Source organism: Hyperoodon ampullatus, assembly GCF_949752795.1.
Source record: "Hyperoodon ampullatus genome assembly, chromosome: 3".
NCBI lineage: Eukaryota > Metazoa > Chordata > Mammalia > Artiodactyla > Ziphiidae > Hyperoodon > Hyperoodon ampullatus.
The window spans coordinates 103,305,663-103,326,235 of NC_136916.1; the positions used below are offsets into that span (position 1 = coordinate 103,305,663).

General features: G+C 44.1%; 1 protein-coding gene across 3 annotated transcripts in view; it reads left to right on the forward strand.

Annotated features, from left to right (window-relative positions):
- Positions 1–20,573, forward strand: part of RYR3 (ryanodine receptor 3) — a gene marked incomplete at both ends in the record, with an annotated part of 580,399 nt that overhangs the window by 549,332 nt on the left and 10,494 nt on the right. For all 3 annotated transcript variants that reach the window (XM_079701083.1, XM_079701082.1, XM_079701084.1), the window contains 11 exons: positions 1,621–1,702; positions 2,357–3,687; positions 5,929–5,987; positions 7,167–7,338; positions 8,408–8,494; positions 10,292–10,492; positions 13,619–13,749; positions 18,389–18,431; positions 18,915–19,042; positions 19,466–19,526; positions 19,788–19,934. In XM_079701083.1, coding sequence (XP_079557209.1) covers positions 1,621–1,702; positions 2,357–3,687; positions 5,929–5,987; positions 7,167–7,338; positions 8,408–8,494; positions 10,292–10,492; positions 13,619–13,749; positions 18,389–18,431; positions 18,915–19,042; positions 19,466–19,526; positions 19,788–19,934 — 2,442 coding nt within the window. The remainder of the gene's footprint in view (positions 1–1,620; positions 1,703–2,356; positions 3,688–5,928; positions 5,988–7,166; positions 7,339–8,407; positions 8,495–10,291; positions 10,493–13,618; positions 13,750–18,388; positions 18,432–18,914; positions 19,043–19,465; positions 19,527–19,787; positions 19,935–20,573) is intronic.

Genomic DNA, 20,573 nt, shown 5'->3' on the forward strand with positions numbered 1-20,573 from the left:
ATTTTTTAAATGAGGGCCTAAGTGGGAGATAGGAATGAACACCTCCTGGGGTGGAGGGCGGGCGGGCGGGTGGGGGTATCCCAGACAGGCTTTTGCATGAATGCAGCTTTCTCCCTTGTGTCCTTTTCATAATAGCCTACCCTTTTCATAATAGCCTCAACACTTGCTTTTTATGGTGCTAATCCCTTTTGCTTCCTTGTCACTGTTTTGCAATTTATGCACATGATCTACCCCCTGTCTGCTCTGTCAAATGTCTGCATGTCTCTGTAATTCACATCTCCCTTCTCTGTCACCTTTGCTTCCCCTCTTCCCCATCTCTGCCTTTCCTTCTCACTCCCCATCTCTCTGGCAAGATGAATCGGAATCTCTGAGAGCATTTATTATGAACAAATAAATGTAGTGTCTGTAGTAGTCGATGGCCTCTCTCCATGGCAACACATGAGGGAGAACTTCAGGATATGCTTCAGGCTGATCAGAGTAACATTGGCAGCATTAATTTAAATAACGTGTATCTAAAATTGTCAAGGCTGTCACATCTGCCTCTCTCTTCTGGAATGTGCTATTTACCCCTTTCATTTTTCCCCTTTTGACTCTGGCCTTATGGGAGGAGAGAGTTCTTGGGAGGGCTGCCAATTTATCAGCCCAGTGGGTCAGTGCGGCGTAGAGGCTCCAGAGACAGGATCCTGACCCTGCCACCTCCTCACTGGTGTCTTCTGGGAAGTCACTTCCCCTTTCTGGTTTTTGCTTTCATCATCTATAAAATATTGGGAGTTAAAATAGATGACCTTTGAGGGCTCTTCTAGCTCTGACAGTCTACACTTCTATGATGTTTTGTGGATAGCTGTGACACACTCCAAAGGTGCTAGAAAATCCCTCTGAAGTCTGAAGGGCCAAAGAGCTATGTCTTTGTGAGAGAGAGTCTGTAGAAGAAGTGTGGCCCAGAATGCATTTTTTAACCTCACCCTCAGATTCCCCACCTCAGATCTTCCAAGGATTGTTTTGCTTCTGTGACATAGGTATCAAGCCCAGAGCTCACTTGGCAATGCCCTGTCTGCAATGCTGAAATTAAAACCAAACAGACTGGTATAAAAACCATCCAGAGGAATAGCCTCGATGATATATTAATAACATTTTAAGGGACCACTGGCACCCAGATCACCACCAATTAGAATCAGGAGAACCTAAATTAAGAAAGAAAGGAGAACCCAATTGGTGATTAGAACCTTGATACTTTAATTGGATTGCAGTAGTGTTCCCCAAAAGCTCACTGGTAATTCTTCAGTATGAAAAATGGCAACCTAAGCTACTAGAGATACCTAACGGCTCTTTGGTGGATTGGGTTGTTCAGTAGTTTTGGACAACAATTGGTATATCTGCCATGTTGCGTTAATAAAAGGAGAACTGTAAAGGAACTCTTTTGTATGAACCCTGCTACAGCGAGCCTCCTGATGCTACAAAGAGAGGATGCTAAGACATCCGCATTCACCATGAGAAGGGAGCTCATTCTGGAGATGGATGCAGCCTTCACCTGACCTTCCCAGAGCAGGCTCTCCTTGCTCACTGCCCTGTACTTTACTGAGGGATCAGATAGCTCAGGGGTATCTCCTGTTTCTGTTCTAGGATTCCAGTCAGATCGAGCTGCTGAAGGAACTCTTGGATCTCCTTCAGGACATGGTGGTGATGCTTCTGTCCCTCCTGGAAGGTTGGGCTGTTTGGTATAACTAGGCAATCACACGACTGTAATTGGTCCGAGCACTAACCGTACTAATCACGCAGATTATCCTTCTGGCAGGTCATTGATGCCATATGACGTTGGTTAGAAAACCAAATTTTCAGAAACCAAAAAATGAGTGAGGGGCACATGGTCTGATGGACAAAGCCTGAAACCAACTCATTTTATCTCAGTAGGAAAGCCAGAATGAACTGGGGAAAACCTCCAAGCTTTGCTTTTCCCTATCCTCTCCCTCTCCCCATTGCTTTTCGATACATCTGGCTGCCAGTGTGTATGCCAGCCATCTAGTTGGGCACCCTCCTAGGTCTAAGGGGATTAGAGGGGCGCCACTTATCCCTATGTGTCCCTGATAATCTGATAATGAAACCACTCTCCAGGCCCCAGGCCAGACAAAAGGCACTGGCGTGGCCATCTCCTCCTTCCCTGTGTTTCCTTCCCCCTTGGCTCCTGGTGGTGTAGTCTTTATGGCTTGCTGCTCCCTCCTACCCATTTCCAAATCATCACGGTCAGAAAAGAGCTGACCGATTTGGCATATAAGTCTTCTAAAAAATATCTGCCTGACCAGTTACATGATGACATGGGTTTATTTATGTATCTGTATGTCTTTTTGAACCTGCCTCACAGGGAATGTGGTAAATGGAACTATTGGCAAGCAGATGGTTGACACACTGGTAGAGTCCTCTACCAATGTAGAAATGATCTTGAAATTCTTTGACATGTTCTTGAAACTTAAAGACTTAACCAGCTCAGACACCTTCAAAGAATATGACCCCGATGGGAAAGGGATCATCTCCAAAAAGGAATTCCAGAAGACCATGGAAGGGCAAAAACAGTACACGCAGTCGGAGATTGACTTTCTCCTTTCGTGCGCAGAAGCGGATGAGAATGACATGTTTAATTACGTTGACTTTGTAGACCGGTTCCACGAGCCAGCCAAGGACATAGGGTTTAACGTGGCGGTGTTATTGACAAACCTCTCCGAACATATGCCAAATGATTCTCGCCTTAAGTGTCTGTTGGACCCAGCCGAAAGCGTACTCACTTACTTTGAACCGTACCTAGGACGCATTGAGATCATGGGTGAGGCCAAGAAAATTGAGCGTGTTTATTTTGAGATCAGTGAGTCCAGTCGAACTCAGTGGGAGAAGCCCCAGGTGAAGGAGTCTAAGCAGCAGTTCATCTTTGATGTCGTCAATGAAGGCGGAGAGCAAGAGAAGATGGAGCTGTTCGTGAATTTCTGCGAAGACACCATCTTTGAGATGCAGTTAGCATCACAGATCTCAGAATCGGACTCAGCCGACAGGCCAGAAGAGGAGGAGGAAGAAAATGAAGACTCTTCCTATACGTTAGAAGTTGAGGGTGAAGAGGAGGATGACAAGTCTTTTGAGTGTGCCTCTGCATTTGCTGTGGCCTGTGCCTCAGTGAAGAGAAACGTGGCCAACTTTCTGAAGAGGGCCACCCTGAAGAACCTCAAGAAGCAGTGTAGGAAGTTAAAGAAGATGACTCTGAAGGAGCTGGTGAAGGTGTTCTTCTCTTTCTTCTGGACGTTGTTCGTGGGGCTCTTCCACTTGCTCTTCGCCATACTGGGAGGAATCTTTCAGATTCTCTGGAGCACAGTGTTTGGAGGGGGCCTCATAGAAGGCGCAAAGAACATCAGAGTCACAAAGATCCTGGGCGACATGCCTGACCCAACCCAATTTGGTATCCACGATGATACGATGGAGGCTGAGAGGGCAGAAGTGCCTGAGCCAGGTATCGCCACGGAACTCGTGCACTTCGTAAAGGGGGAGAGGGGAGATGCGGATATTATGTCAGATCTCTTTGGACTCCAGTCAAAGAAAGAAGGTGGCTTAAAGCATGGGCCTGAAGTGGGTTTGGGTGACCTCTCTGAGATTATTGGCAAGGATGAACCCCCCACGTTAGAGAGTACTGTACAGGAGAAAAGGAAAACACAGGTAAGCATGATTTGTTTCTATCATCTTTCTTTATCCCCAGAAAAAGACTTGCCACTCTTCCTTGCCATCAGTATGACACCAGTTCCTAGGAGGCAATGTTGTGTTAGATACCAGCTCATCTGTGATTACCCTGATCTGATCATTCCAGCTCTGCCATGTCTGGAGAGATGAGACTTAGATGGTTGTCTCAATATCTAATTGCTAAATGGTCTTCCAGTTTACATTGTAGAGTTCAAACAGGAAGGTCCTTGACCCTCAACTTGCTTCCACACTTTTATTAGGTTAGTTCTCAAGGTACACAGGTTCATTCAGTAACTGAAAGCATAGAAAATCAGGTATAGCATACGAGGAGACCTTTCTGGTGAGATAAACTTCTGTAGTATCCTAAAAGGTCCAGATGTTATCATATGATTTAGCACAGTGCCCAGTGAGTTTTTTCATGCTTGGGACATTTTCATCCTTGTGATGCAGCCACTATCCAGTTTGGACTTTGAGTCAGTCAACTAGATTAAGATAGCAGTAATTCAGAGCCCTTTGGCCATGGAAAGTTCTGGGTGTTGCAGCATCCAAGTCACAGCATCATTCTAGCGATAAAGAGAGTATGGAGAGAAATGTAAAGAGATCAGAGCCCAAAGTTAACCTTTATTCGTTTTTTAAAAAATAAATAAAGTAATTTATTTATTTATTTATTTATTTATGGCTGAGTTGGGTCCTTGTTGCTGCACGCGGGCTTTCTCTAGTTGCGGTGAGCGGGGGCTACTCTTCTTTGCGGTACGTGGGCTTCTCACCGCAGTGGCTTCTCTTGTTGTGGAGCATGGCCTCTAGGCACGCAGGCTTCAGTAGTTGTGGCACACGGGCTTCAGTAGTTGTGGCTCGTGGGCTCTGGAGTGCAGGCTCAGTAGTTGTGGCACACAGGCTTAGTTGTTTCGCGGCACGTGGGATCTTCCCGGACCAGGGCTCGAACCCGTGTCCCCTGCACTGGCAGGCGGATTCTTAACCACTGCGCCACCGGGGAAGCCCCTTTATTCATTTTTTACATGAATGTTTGTTGAATAGTTAATATGCGATTGTCACTGTTTTAGGCTGTGGGAATACAGTGGTGAATGAGAAATGCATCGTTCCTATAATTTAGTGGAAAAGATAGACATTGGACAGGTCAGTACAAGCATGAAGAACATTAGGAAGGAAGTCTATCAGGTGCTATGGAAATGTATAGGAGAGATGTCTCACCTGGGTTAGAGAGTCAGGGAGAGAAGTATCAGAATCATAAGCATTCTGACAGTATTAATATATTTATTGTTTTGCTCCCTGATGTAACCCAGGGCCTAGAACAGAGTTTGATACATAAAAGGGATTCATTCAAGGCCTGCTACATGCCAGGCTGTGTTCCTAGGATATGAGAATACATTGGTTAACAAAAGAGACAACACTTTTGTTTTAAAGGAGCTTAATTTCTAGTGGAAGAAGACAACAAATAATTATCATTTTTGACATATGCTAAAATAAATGAACAAGTTCGTGTGTTACAGAATGAATGTGGGCCCTACTATAAGTAGGATACCCAAGGAGCATCTGCAAAGGTATCATCTGAACCAAGTCCTGAAGAATGGCAAGCCCATCAAAAGCTAGGGCAGTTATATTCCAGGCAAATGATACGGCATGTGCCAAGGTCCTGGTGCAGGGAAGGATTTAGAATGTCCCAGGAAAGGAATGAAGGTCTGAATGTTTGTGCTGGAAATGAGTCAAGTGATGCAAGGTGAAAAATGGAGAGAAAGGCCATGATCAGGTAGGCCTTATAGGCTTTGGTGTAGGGAGCTTGAATTTTATTCTAAGTGCAATGGTCATCAATCAGAGGGATTGGGGTGATGGAAGAGAATTGAAGATACTGTCTGATGGAAGCAGGTTCTGGATTGGACCTGTGTTCCATCTCTCCCTGACCCCGTGAAGCAGTAGGACCACTGCCACGGGGCTCTGACAATGTCCTAGCAAAAGTTTTTTCTTTGGGTTGAATAATAACAGGGCGGTTATGTTTTCAAGCTTGAAATCTTTGTCTTATCACTCTAGAGCAGCTTAATATATAGCAGGACACCTATGTTCTGTGATCCTGAGAAAAGCAGAAGCATAAAGAGAGAAAAACATTGGGACTTATGACCATGGAGAGTAAAATGGCCAGTGATATGGCTCATCACCATGAACTCATTTATTTTGAGGAAAGTTTGACTGATTGTTATTTTTGTCTAGGCAGCAGAGACGAAAGCAGCTCGTGAAGCAGAAGGAAAAGTGGAGTCTGAGAAGGCAGAGTAAGTTCTTGGTAGCATGGACTGCTCTAATTGCTGTGCTTAATAGTTCTTGATGTTAACTACTATTTTGTTGTTATGGTAAATAGAAAGCTTGATTTCTATTCATATAAGAAACAGATATTGTGCAAGCCCTGGGTACATTTCTTTTTTTTCATTTTTATGGCTGAGTAATATTCCATTGTGTGTGTGTGTGTGTGTGTGTGTGTGTGTGTGTATGTGTATCTATCTCTTCTTTATCCATGCAGCTATTGATGGACACTTCAGTTGCTTCCATATCTTGGCTATTGTAAATAATGCTGCTGTGAACACTGGGGTGCATGTATCTTTTGGAATTACTGTTTTTGTTTTCTTTGTTTATATACCCAGGAGTGAAATTGCTGGATCATATAGGAGATCTATTTTTAGTTTTTTGAGGAATCTCCATACTGTTTTCCATAGTGGCTGCACCAATTTACATTCCCACCAACAGTGCACAAGGGTTTCCTTTTCTCCAGATCCTGGCCAGGACTTGTTATCTTTTTGATGACAGCCATTCTGGCAGGCGTGAGGTTTTGTGGTTTTGATTTGCATTTCCCTGATAATTAGTGATGGTGAGCATCTTTTCATGTGTGGATACATTTCTTTTTACCCCAGCTATACAATAAAAGCAATCTAATAATTTTGTTCACTTTAGACTCCAAATCGTAGATCAGAGTTTCACCATCTGACCGAGCAAATTATCAAACACTCACACTTAGCAATTTCATATAATGTTGATGATGGTGATATCTAGTAATTACTGAATAACTATTACATACCAGGCCTTTTGCTAAGCTCTTTTATATAATATCTCATTTAATTCCTATGACAAACTTAGAAGAATAGGTCCTATTGGTAATGCCCATGAAAGCCTAGAAAATAAAGGACAACATTTCTGAAGGGGAAAAAGGTTGGTAAGGCAAAGTTCAGAAGAACTTGTATATAATTGACGTACGCCTGTGACTGTGACTCATCAAAGCAGGCACCGCTCCTAAATACAAAGTTGACATCCAAGCACTATGGGTAATAAAGACCTGAGGTTCCCACCCTCAAGGAATAATATGTCTCCCACCCCTCTCTGCCAAGATTTCTCTTTAGCTTCCCTGCCAGGGCCAGGCCTCCCTCTCCCCTCCATGATGAGTGGGCTTCTCATTCCTGCAGCACGGAAGATGGGGAGAAAGAGGACACAGCCAAAGAAGGAGAGCAGGCCGAGGCCGGGTGGGCAGATGTGACCAAAAGGAAGAAGCGATGGTGTGGCCAGAAAACTGAGAAGCCTGAAGCCTTCATGGCCAGTTTCTTTAAAGGGCTGGAAATCTACCAGACCAAGTTGCTGGTGAGTGCTCCGGCCCTGGCCCCGCTCGGGTGCAGGCGCTGGCCCGGGCAGACCTCAGAGAAGTGGCCGCTGACCTTGTTTCACGTTTGGTTAGCTGTTCTTCCTCGTCTTTCTCATTCCTCTTCCTTCCCTCTTCTCGATTATCTGTTTGTCCCTTCTGTGTTGGAGGGAAAGGAAGAGGGAAAAGGCAAGTGCTCCAGCTCCTCTGGCCCGCCCTCTCTCTAGGAGAGCTGCTCCTTTATGTGTGCTAGGTGGGGGCTTGGCCCATCCTGGTCCAAAACTTCAGAAGTAGTGCGATCATTCAGATGCAGAAAGAACATTCCTGTGTCGTGTTAGGTTCTCACACTAGTCCTCAAAAGCTTTGTTACTCCACACACCCTCAGCCCTCAGCCCAGCTTGTAATATCCTTTCTCTGACAAATTGCCCACTGAGGCACAGTTGCTGAAGGCCAGGACTACACCTCCCAGCACCGTTGGTGGGAGCCCCCTCCACGGAGAGGGTGAGAGCTTTCCCAAGCAGCTACCATTCCAGTCCTCAAGTGTCGATTTTTCCAGGGAAGATGGCAGTGGGTATGGGAATGGTTCCCCCTAAAAGGGGAGAGGCAGAAGCGCTGGGTCTGTGACTTACAAAGAGACAGAGACTCTCAGCCTCAGTCTGGCTGCAGCCAGGGTGGGAGCTTCAGGGGTCTTTGGTGGGCCTAGATCACTCATAATTTCCAAATTGACTGCTTACTTGCTGTGTGGAGGGTACACACACGCGCGCACACATGTACCTTCATAACAGCATGAGTCCTGTGCTGGCAGCATGTTTAGGCATTTGCTTCCCTGAGGTTTAAAGCAGAGCAGGGTTCCCTTGAGCATCATTCTAAGCAATTTTTTTTTAAAAATCATCAATTTTGGTCCCCCCAAATAAGTCATAAGAAGGCCAGGATAGTTCTAGATGAGTGGTTTCCAAAGAGTAGGACTAGTCCTGTGTAGACTTCTAATCAGAGAAGATCATCTGTGTGAAAGAGGGAAGGTCCTTCTCCCTGCCAAAGCTCTTCTATTTCTGCCTGTCCTTTTCTTTTCAGCACTACCTGGCCAGGAATTTCTACAACCTGAGGCTCCTTGCTCTGTTTGTAGCCTTCGCTATCAACTTCATCCTGCTCTTTTACAAGGTGATGCTTCATTCAGCGGGTATTTAGTGAATAGATTATATACTTTTTAAAAAGTAATAGAGGTTATGCTCTTAATTCAAGCAAAAACTCTAATATCTAAGGAAATTTCTAAGACACTGGCTTCTAAAAAAAAGGACACTGTCTTTAGCAATGGGGAGAATAGAGAGACTGGTTGTAAGGGAAGACAGTTAGGGCACCATTTCAATCATTCAGGCTTGTTTTAGTTATTACTTAATTCTTCAGACATTTGTTGGGTGTCTACAATGGGCTAGACGCTATATTAGGAGCTGTAAGGTATTTCAAGCTGAATAATAAATACAGTTCTTTCCCTGAGGAATAAGGTAACAAAGAACCATGATAGTTGGCCCGTATGTTAGAACTATTATGAAGGAAGAATTAATAGGAGTTGGTTTCTGGATGTGGAAGACAGGGACTCATCAAGATAAATGAAGATTTTGAATGTTGGTAAGTGGGCTTGTACACTGTAGATGCATAATAAATGTTAGTAGAATGAATTAATGAATGCTGTAGGTCCTGGATTCTTTTTGTTGTTGTTGTTGTTTTTTGTTTTTGTTTTTTGTTTTTTTTTTGCGGTACGCGGGCCTCTCACTGTCGTGGCCTCTCCCGTTGCGGAGCACAGGCTCCGGACGCGCAGGCTCAGCAGCCATGGCTCATGGGCCCAGCCACTCCGCGGCATGTGGCATCTTCCCGGACCAGGGCACGAACCCGTGTCCCCTGCATCGGCAGGTGGACTCTCAACCACTGCGCCACCAGGGAAGCCCCTGGATTCTTTTTTGATATCGTCTTTAACTGGCTATTCTGTCTCTTGCCTCTCTCCCTTCCTATTGAAAACCACAAATCTAAGTTTTATAAAACATGCTCTTATCCACATCAATATTGCACTTGATAAACTAATGGCTTGCTGTTGCCCATAGCAGAAAAATGGAAGTCTGTAGAGAGGTATGGCGAAGCCTAGCTTTAAACACATGGAGAGGTTGAGGTGATTCAGCCATGCATGTGGAGACAGCCAGAAAGCAGCTGGACATGCATGGTAACAGCCTCAAAGGCGCCGATTTGGGAGTCACTGTGTAAGGATGGCAGTGAAACCACGGGTGTTAATGGCATCTAAGAAAGAAGAGAAATGTCTGCACTTGTGCATATGCGAGTTTGTCCTAGCCTCCTCCCAGGCAGTAGCATTTTTTTTGTAATTTATTTGTTTTATTTATTTATTTTTGGCTGTGTTGGGTCTTCGTTGCTGCACGCGGGCTTTCTCTAGTTGCGGCGAGCGGGGGCTACTCTTTGTTGCAGTGCGTGGGCTTCTCATTGCGGTGGTTTCTCTTGTTGCAGAGCACAGGCTCTAGGTGCATGGGCTTCAGTAGTTGTGGCACACGGGCTCAGTAGTTGTGGCTCATGGGCTCTAGAGTGCAGGCTCAGTAGTTGTGGCACACGGGCTTAGTTGCTTAACCACTGTGCCACTGGGGAAGCCCCAGGCCATAGCATTTTAAAGATTACCTCCTGCAGCTGAAGGATTGTAGAACATGTAGTAAAACTTTCCTAACTTTTAAATTTTTGGCTTGTTTTCAAGAGAGAGGTTTTGTCTCTTAAAACTTTTGTTTGCAATTATTAGAGATCCTGGAGATTCCCAGGAACAAGGTACCTAAAAACCTCATTCCCTCATCGAGTAATACGGAATCACTACTATTTGCAGAGCAAATGCCAGCAGTATAAAATATGTGGGGAGAACCCAGTGGCGGAGGTCTCTCCGGTGTTTCTAAGAGAGTGTGTGTTTTGGGCCAGGTCACCGAGGAACCTTTAGAAGAAGAGGCAGAAGACATTGCAAACCTGTGGAATTCCTTTAATGATGAGGAAGAGGAAGAAGCAGTGGTGTTCTTTGTCCTGCAGGAGAGCACTGGATATATGGCGCCAGCATTGCGAGCCCTGGCCATTATCCACACCATCATTTCTTTAGTCTGCGTGGTGGGCTATTACTGCCTGAAGGTAAGTTGCCAGCCACTCTGAATCTAATCTGGCTCCATGGGGAAGAAGCATCATTTTTGAACCCAGCCACCCCTTTGTTCTCTAAGACTTTACTAATAGCCTAAGGTTGGTGAGGCCACAGCCTGGGCGCCACCCAGGAGCGGGTTAAAACTGCAGACTCTTGCCCCCTCCCCAAGCCTTTTAAATCAGAATCTGCAGCGAACATGATCCGCAGGTGATCTGTATTCACACTCTGGTTTGAGAAGCCTTGGTCCAGGGGTCTCCCTTCAGCCACCCCTTGTGACATTGCATAGAATCCAAATCATCGGGCTAAGTCACGCATGGAGCTGGTAATGAGGGGCTCTTCTTTGAATTTATGTTGAAATTTTTATAAAAATGCTTTTCACCTTTCAGAAGTGATTAGGTCTTAGCTATTTGAGATGACTTACTGTTTCCGTTGTCCTATTGCTGCATAACAAATCACCCCCCAGAATTCAATGGCTTAAAATGATAACCATTTTCTCTCTGATTCTGTGTCTGCCTGGGCACATTAGAGCGGTTCCTCTGCTCCCTGTGCAAGTGGCCACATCAGCAACCAGCTGGGAGCTCAGATGGGCTACACTGTCCAAGATGGCCCATGCACGTTGGCAAGGGAACAGCTGGAAGACTGGGCTCAGTTGGGGTAGCTGGGCCTCTCTCCCCCTCCTTGTAGACTCAGGGCATTTCCCTTTCCATGTGGTCTCTTCACATGCTCTCTCCAGCTGGGTAGCCGGACTTCTTGCATATGATGGCTTGGTTGTCCAAAAAGAGCACAAATGGAAGCTGCTAGACCTTCTTAAGGCTTAGGCCCAGAACTGGCAAGGTGCCGTTTCTACCACGTTCTGTTGATTCAGGCAAGTCACAGGGCCAGGCAAGATTCACTGTTGCACAGAGGGTGAAGGGGGCGACACAAGGGCATGAATAGCAGGAGACGTGGTTCTCTGGGACCATCTTCAGACACTGCTATAGTTATGTCAATCTTCAGTCATTCTGTTTTAGGTGTTCCAAGTCCAGTTCTGTTTCTACTACACCACAATTGTTTTTTCTCATTACATTTTTTCTTACGTCTCTTAAGTAGGAAGTTTCCTTGGCCCTATACCAAGCCACCTTTTCCCTGAGAAGAGTCCAGGAAGTCTTTTCCTATCCTTGTGGCTCTCACTTCCCCCAGTGGACTGCAGTATCACTTAGGAAGTCCAGCTGCTCTGCTGGAGAGACCATGTGTCCTAAACTGCCCTGAGGCCTCCACTGTAACAATGAAAGAATGGATTCTGGAGCCTGGCCTCTGGGGTTGGACCCACTTAACCTCTGCCACTTAACCTCACCATTCCTCTGTTTCCTCATCTGCGAAAAAAATGACTATGATAATAATAACACCAACCGCTAAAGTTGCTAAAGGGAGGTTTAAATGAATTAACATGTGTAAAATACTCAGAGCCAGACGTAGTAAACATTAGAGCATGTTCACTACTATTCCTTAGTTCACCATCTAGAGATCAGCTTGTCGGCTAGGGTACAGGTAACCTAGAGAAAACAAAAATAAACACTATCTAGGGAATAAAAATGTGGAAGTTGTACTTACAAGGGAATACAAATTCCTAAAAGATTGACGGAGAATGCTTCAAATCCCAGTGATCAGTACTGATCTAAAACTTGATATTATTCTTGTAATTCAGAGTCACCTCGACACACAACAGACACTAGTCAGGGTGGCTTTCCCTGCTTCCCCTCCCACATGATCCATAAACCAACACCAGGCACTGATTCTGCAGTGTGCAATGTCCATTAGTAGCCTTTGCCACCTTCCTGTCATGATTCTTTTATTTCCTCAGTGTTGTTGCCTTGTTTAAAAAAAAAGGGTAAGCAGGAACTATATTCAATATCCTGTGATAAACCATAATGGAAAAGAATATGAAAAAGAAGGTATGTGTATGTATAACTGAGTCACTTTGCTATATACCAGAAACTAACACAACATTGTAAATCAACTATACTTCAATGAAATAAATTTTAAAAATAAAAAATAAATAAGGGAGGAGGAAAAAGGGTAAGCAGTAACTCTTTACAAACCATTATCTAAATTTTGCCTTTTTGTCTTGGAAATAAAGGAGCAGCGTGGTTTGTACAGATATCATGAGATTTGAGAAGGAGTTATTAGAAGAAATAGTTTGGAGACCAAGGTCTCAGGGATGTTGCCAAGTAACCAGTAGCTTCCCAGGTGGATGAGAAGCCAGGTGGATGAGAAGCCGTAGCTCTGTCTGAGTTAAGCTTTTCTGGCTAGTGGAGCTCTGGCTTTTCTGCCTTCTCATTCCCTGGGATCCCAGTCGTATCCTCTGACCTTGCTCATTCTGTCCCTTATCTGAAGTGTGTGTGTGTCTGGCGATGGATGGAGCAAGTGGATTATCTTCCCAGCATTTTCTGTGTATGTACTGCTTTTGTGATAGGTCTTTAGAACCATGCCACCATGTGTAGGCTAGAAGCAGTCATAACTATAAGAGAATGGGAAACAATGGTAGGGAACAAATAAGTGTGCCAGGCAGGAGCTCTTCTCGGAAGGAATGTCAGGAAGAAAACTTCAGTAGCAAAAGACTTTGCACAGAGCCCAGTGAATCCTCTCATTGTAACCATTAAGCCATATTTCATTAATCAGAATTCAAAGACATGAGATGAATATGACCCTAGCCATTGAAGGGGGTTGGAACTTTTCATCGTATTTCTGCAGCTGTCCAATATATTCTAGAATCGTTTATTATGCTTTCTAAGTCTTGCTTTACCTCCAGCCTAAGTGTTTTAGGAGACCTAAGTCATTCGGCCCTGTGATTCATCTACATATGGTCTTCTCATCAGGACGGGTCAAGAAGTCCAGTTTGTAATACTATCAGCTGTTTAAAGGATGACCCAAATCATATCAGCTTTGGAGAGGGAGGTGTGTGAGCCGGAGGACTGAGAAGTGATTTCTTTGGCTTTCGACCCACAACTAGGCACCCTAAGAATCCCACTACAAAGAGTTTGCTGCCCTGAAGTTGGAAGGCCAATTTGTGAGATATGCATGGGAGAGGATGCTTTCATTAGAAAGCCTTCTCTGAGTAACCAGTGTCTTCCCACTCCTAGGTTCCTTTGGTGGTATTCAAAAGAGAAAAAGAAATTGCCAGGAAGCTGGAGTTTGATGGCCTGTATATCACCGAACAGCCTTCTGAAGATGACATCAAGGGGCAATGGGATCGCTTGGTAATCAACACACCGTAAGTTTTCCCCCACCCCAAAAAGAAAACGGAGTTTCTATTGTAAATAGGATAATACCTTCTTCAGCAGCCCTGGAGACTGATTAACATAAGCCTTCCTTTGGTTTCTGAGACTTGTTTTCTCCCCTGCCTGTTCACAAAGTAGCCTATTGTGCCTCCAACAGTTATATGTATCCCTTTGCATTTAATGGGGGACAGAGGATATTATCAGAAAGTGCTGAGCATATTTAATTAAGACCAGATGGTCCAGCACAATACTACTTAATCTCGTTTTCCATGTTCGAGTCATACTGTGTTTCCCTGGTCCGGGGTTTCAGTGATCAAACTGATCAGCTTCTCCAGAGTTCCCAAATGGCACAGCAGCCCTGTGACAGCACCACCTCTGAAGTCTTCTCCCTAAACAAATAGCCTGGTTGGTACTAGAACTCCTCCCAATATAATTGGATAGGCAGTTCCACGGGCAGTTAAAATCGGCCCATCTGGGTGGGGATGTTAGGACCCATGGGGTGAAGCCTGTCTTCTTGGTAGGCATGTGTACAATTGCTAACATGGTGGAGACAAGCATTGATTCTAGAGGCAAAGAGTTAGAATACTGAGTCAGCTTTATAACTTAGACACCCGTGACCTAGGGCAAGGGAATCAAGTTTTATAAACCTCAGTTTCCTCTTCATTAATAGAGGGATGAGAATACCACCGCCTACAGTCCTGGGAGGACTCATGAATGGATGTGCCTAGCACATGGCTGTTCGTTATTCCCTTTCCCTGTTAAAGAAAAATGGCCATCACCAATAAGTCAGAGAAAGACAAATACCATATGATATCACTTATATGTAAAATCTAAAAAATATAACATAGAGGATATAACAAAAAAGAAGCAGACTCACTGATACAGAGAACAAACCAGTGGTTACCAGCGGGGAGAGGGAAGGGAGAAGGGGCGATATAGGGACGGGGATTAAGAGGTATAAACGATTAGGTATAAAATAAGCTACAAGGATGTATGGTACAACACAGGGATTATAGCCAAGATTGTAAATTTTAAGTTATGTATATTTTACCACAATAAAAATTTAGGAAAAAAAATGACCATCACCATTAGCAAAGGTGATGCTCTAATGCCGGTGTATTCACAATAGGGAAATGAGAGTTGCAAGATAAATTAATGTGATGAAAGAAAAGTCAAGAAATAGGGCTGAATATGTAAACAAAGATGACTGTTGAAACTCTTGGCTGTGCCAGTAAAATATGCACATCTAGAAACAACAACCCTGACCCCTGCAGGAAGAAAATGCTACTTATTCAAAGATGGTTAGGCAGGGCTTCCCTGGTGGCGCAGTGGTTGGGAGTCCGCCTGCCGATGCAGGGGACACGGGTTCGTGCCCCGGTCTGGGAGGATCCCACATGCCGCGAAGCGGCTGGGCCCGTGAGCCATGGCCGCTGAGCCTGTGCGTCCGGAGCCTGTGCTCCGCAACGGGAGAGGCCACAGCAGTGAGAGGCCCACATACCGCAAAAAAAAAAAAAAAATGATGGTTAGGCAAATTGAGAGAGGCAGCTCTACACAGGCACCGCTGAGCTTTTTTAAATAGTCCCTAGAAAGGGAAGACTCCTCTCTTAGGGGAAAAAAAGGTGTGAGCAGGCAAATCAAAAGCTTGTTTCGGCCTGCAGGTCACTGCCAATCTCCTCACTTAAGGAAAAATAAGGGAAACTACTAAGACTTATTTCTGACCCTTTGTTATTATAGTATAGAAATTTTGAATATTAAATAATCTCATTCCTTGGTAAGCTTTCTGTAATTATCAGTAACGCTTGTGTCTGTGGCACAAGATGACATAGCCTAAAAGTCCCAGTAAAAACGCAGTTCAGTTTCTAGAAATTTATCCTAAGGAGATAATGAGACAAGAACACTAAACTGTTTTAACAAGGACAGTTGTTGACATGTATTTGAAGTGGCTGAAATGCCCATGAATAGGGAAACACATGTATAAGTAAAACAGCTGTTTTAAAACATTTAGATCAATGAACTTCTATTATTTCTTCATGATAATGGCATCATTGTACATGTAGTGCTTTGTAACCTGCTTTTTTTTTTTGAGTTAACTATATGTCATGGAGAGCTTTCTTTTTTAATTTTATTTTTGTATTAAATACACATATAGAAGAAAATATAAAAATGTATATTTTAAAGTACAGTAATAAAATGAACTACACAGCTTTAAAACTGGAACATCGCTGAAAACTTTGAGGTCCCAGACGTTAGCCTCTCTGGCCCCTATCCTCCCCGGACCCCAGCTAACCACCCTCCTGACTTTAGTGCTATCCATTCTTTTGCCTTAGTTTATAGTGTTACCACTTAGGTATGTGTCCCTAGATACATGGTTTCATCTTAACTAGTTTTGAGCTTCATATACATGGAGTTATGCTATATGCATTGTACTGTCATTTGAATCTTTTGTTCAGCACCCTCTTCAAGAACTCATCTGTTGAATACGTTGATATGTGTGGCCCGAGTTGGTCATTTTCAAAACTGTAGCATTTTCCATTAGGAGTATATTATTGTACATTTATCCATTTTCCTGACAGTGGCTATTTCAACTGTTTCCCACTAGTGTCTGTTGGAAACAGTGCTGTAAGGAATATTTTTATACCTGGTGCACAAGTAAAAGAGTTTCTCTGGAGTAGGTAGCAGGAGACGAATTTGCTGAATAGTAGGATATGCAAATGATTGTCCCCATTTACATTAAACCAGCACCCTGTGAGAATTCCTGCTTCTCTGCCTCCTTGTCAGCACTTGTTATCCTCAGATAACTTTGCTCATCTGGTAGGTGTGTAATAGCATCTCATTGTGCATTCTGCTGGTTTCTAAGAGGCTGAGCAGCTTATGTTGTTTTTCGTGACCCTTCATATATAGATCTATCACTTATTTATGCATTTCCCTTCTGAAGGTTCTTGGCCTACCCCACACTTAAAGGAATATTATCAAGTGGAATTATGTCTTCTACCTTGAAGGAGCTTACATACCTGGTCAGGAGACAAGAATATTCAGATCAAAGCAAGATCACATCTGTGAAAGGGTCTTGACCAGAGCCTTTAGTCACTGGCCCTTCAGGATCACTTGTGGAATTTTCCACTTATGCCAAAATGTGGCCAACCCTGAGTTGTATCTTACAGACCATTTTTTCTAAAAGATTTAAGAGAAAGGTGATACCAGTGTGGACAGAGGAAGACTGGCTTGTTTTTATTTGTTTTGTTTATTTTGGATTCTAAATACCATACCTGAAAAAAATCAAGTAGCAGAATAATGGACAAAGAAGGAAGTCAAAATAATTACTTCCATCCCCCGTAGATAAAATCTATTAGCAGTTTGCTTTGTTTTTAAGTGGCATTTGGATGTTTAAGACCAAGACTGCTGGGAACTTCCCTGGCAGTCCAGTGGTTATGACTTCGCCTTCCAGTACAGGGTGTGTGTGTTCGATCCCTGGTCGGGGGAACTAAGATCCCACATGCCTCGCGGCCAAAAAAGCAAAACAGGAGCGATGTTGTAACAAATTCAATAAAGCTTTAAAAACGGTCCACATCCAGAAAACATCTTAAAAAAAAAAAAAAAAAAACAAGACTGCTTTAAATATCCAAAAAAATTTTTTTGTTTTGTTTAAAGATTGCCTGTTGTAAGAGAGGTGCCAATTGCTCAGGGTTATTCTTCTGAGAGGTCCACGAACAGAGGGAGGCCCCCCTTCCTCATCACCAACTTGGGTGGCCTCTATAGCATAAGGGACTGTTGTGTTCCAGAGCTAACAAACAAGAACGATTTACACATGAAGGAAAACAGAAGTAAGAATGTTTGCACCAAGGGCCAGAGGTTCCTTGGCTGCAAACTAGACTCCCAAGGAACCTTTCAGGAGGGACTGATCATTCTGGAGGGGAGCAAAATATTTTAAATGGTTTCTGCCAACATACCTGAAAGTAACAGTTATTTCTCGACTTTAACAATAAGAAGGTATTTGCAGTGGAGCTGGTACTAGCTACTTGCCAGAAGAAAGCTGTTCCCTCTGTGGGGTTAAGGTTGGGATGGCATAGGAACTACCTCCAAAGGAGAGAGGGATCTCCTTCCTGGGGAAAAGCACACCCCACAGGAGTTATGCAGGAATGGAGAACAGAGCAGAAGAGCACTCCATTAAGAAAACCCCCCATGATTTCCAGACTGGAAACTTCATAGTTAGGGAGCTTGTCCACACCTCCCACCACCGTGTCCCCAGCACCTACCCCAGTTACTGCCATAAAGTGGGCACTCAGTGAAGGAACGTTGAATGCATGTGTTTCCTGCAGGGTTTGGTTTCTAGTTACACTGAGTTCAAGACACATAGCCCTGCCTCTAGCTAGTCTGTCATCACAATTCCTGGCTCTTAACCATAATTTTGAAGTAGAAAATGCAAAGGAGCTTTCCAAGTGTTTCAGAACTCACCGCAAAGCAGGGAAACCAGAAATCAGACCTGCGGTGACTCTGAACTTCAGTCAAGTCTTGAATTCTTCAGTGAGCAGGACAAAACCCCAAAAGATCACAGATCCAGACACTCAAACTGCAAAGTTTCTTGATGTGCTTGCCTTGATGTTAAGAATCTCCCTGTTTCATTTTCTTCTTCAGATCTTTTCCTAATAACTACTGGGACAAGTTTGTAAAGAGAAAGGTATGCCTTGTTGGGGGGCGGGGCAGGGGGAGTACATTCCATGACCTCCAAAGAAATGTAGATTGTTTTGTTAAGTTCTCCACATACGAACATGAATAAATGTAATGGTGCTTTTATGATGGTATCTCGAGAAGAGTAAGTCACAGAAGGGGTTTTATATGAACGCATGTAGGTTTGGGGCTTAGTTCCTATACTCATCTGCCTTAATCAGCTTAAGAGAATCACTGTTTTCTACATACTAGGTTTTTTCTCTCCTCCTAAATGATAGCTAGAAAAGCAGTTTTCACTTAATTGTCTTTATCACTTCTGCTTTCTCTGGAGGTTATTTTTTTCTCTTTATTTTCCTTTTGCATTTTGACTCATGTCTTTATCAACCCCTTGGAAGAGCCCAGAGCGTAACACAGCTCTGACGGCACTGGGGCTGGAGAAAACATTGGTGGTGATGCACGGCCTGAGCTCACCCTGTCCTCCTCTCTGCTTTAGGTGATCAACAAGTATGGAGATCTCTACGGAGCAGAACGCATTGCTGAACTCCTGGGGTTGGACAAAAATGCCCTCGACTTTAGCCCAGTAGAAGAGGCCAAAGCAGAGGCAGCCTCCCTGGTGTCATGGTACAGAGCTTAGAAATTAAATCCCAAAGTCTGGCTGACTAGACCCCTTATCTTTCCAGTCCTCTTCCATGTGCTACAGGGAAAACTCACAATCATGTCTTTGCTGTCTTAGACTCTGGTCTCGCCTGAGTGTTTCTTCTAGGTTCTAAAATATGGGTGGGAGAGCAGTGCTTTAAAAAAAAAATCTAAAGACTTATCAGCCTTTATGCCTGATAGAGCTGAAAGAGAAAGACTAATTAAAATTTCAGGGTGTGTGATTCAGCCATTCTCATTCTCATGGTGAACACATACAACTTGATAAAGCTCAGAGCTGTATTTAGGTTATTAAACCCGAGAGAGAAAAAAATTCATTTTTCCCCCTTATTAAACACTTAACTAAATCTTGACATTTTTAAGTTTTGAAATGATTTGTTCCCCCTTTAGGCTAAGTTCCATCGACATGAAGTACCATATCTGGAAGCTGGGAGTTGTTTTTACTGACAATGTAAGTATGGCATCTGGGAAAGCAAAATTCTGTGCCCCAAGTCCAGGGATGTCATTAGATGCCACAAAGAAACAAGCTATGGAGGCGGCTCAGGAAGATGCAGGGAGTGCTGGGGGAAGACAGAGGGCCCTAGGGTGCTGGGGGGACACTTCTCTCTTGTGCAGTAGTATGAGGCAGATGGGGCTTGACTTGGCAATTCTTGGGCCAGCTCAAAGCACCCTGAATGCCTGAAAAGCTGTTCAATTTCTTCCATTTCCCCAGTCCTTTCTCTACCTCGCCTGGTACACAACCATGTCAGTCCTGGGCCACTACAACAACTTCTTCTTTGCTGCTCATCTGCTGGATATCGCGATGGGCTTCAAGACTCTGAGGACTATTCTGTCATCTGTCACTCACAATGGCAAACAGGTATGGGGGTTTATACTGCCGCAGAACGGGAGGGACCTAGATATGGTTAGGAAAAAACATAACCAGTGGGCTTCCCTGGTGGCACAGTCGTTGAGAACCCTCCTGCCAACTCAGGGGACACGGGTTCGAGCCCTGGCCAGGGAGGATCCCACATGCCGCGGAGCTACTAAGCCCGTGTGCCACAACTACTGAGCCTACACTCTGGAGCCTGCGAGCCACAGCTGCTGGGTCCACGTGCCACGACTCCTGAGGCCCATGCACCTACAGCCCGTGCTCTGCAACAAGAGAAGCCACCGCAATGAGAAGCCCGTGCATCACAATGAAGAGTAGCCCCCGCTTGCATCAGCTAGAGAAAGCCTGTGCACAGCCATGAAGACCCAATGCAGCCAAAAAAAAAAAAAAAAAAGAACCAATGACTTAGATATATATAGATCTATACATATACACACATATATACAGCTATTTGTGTATATAGGTAGACATATATAGCTATATATGTTATATACATGTATGTGTGCATTTCTGTATATACCTATATAGTCATTGCTTATATATCTATATAGTCATTGCTCTACATCCAGTCTCATCAATATCCAGTCTGTCTTCTACAGAATTGTCAGGGTCAATCCCTTGATTAAA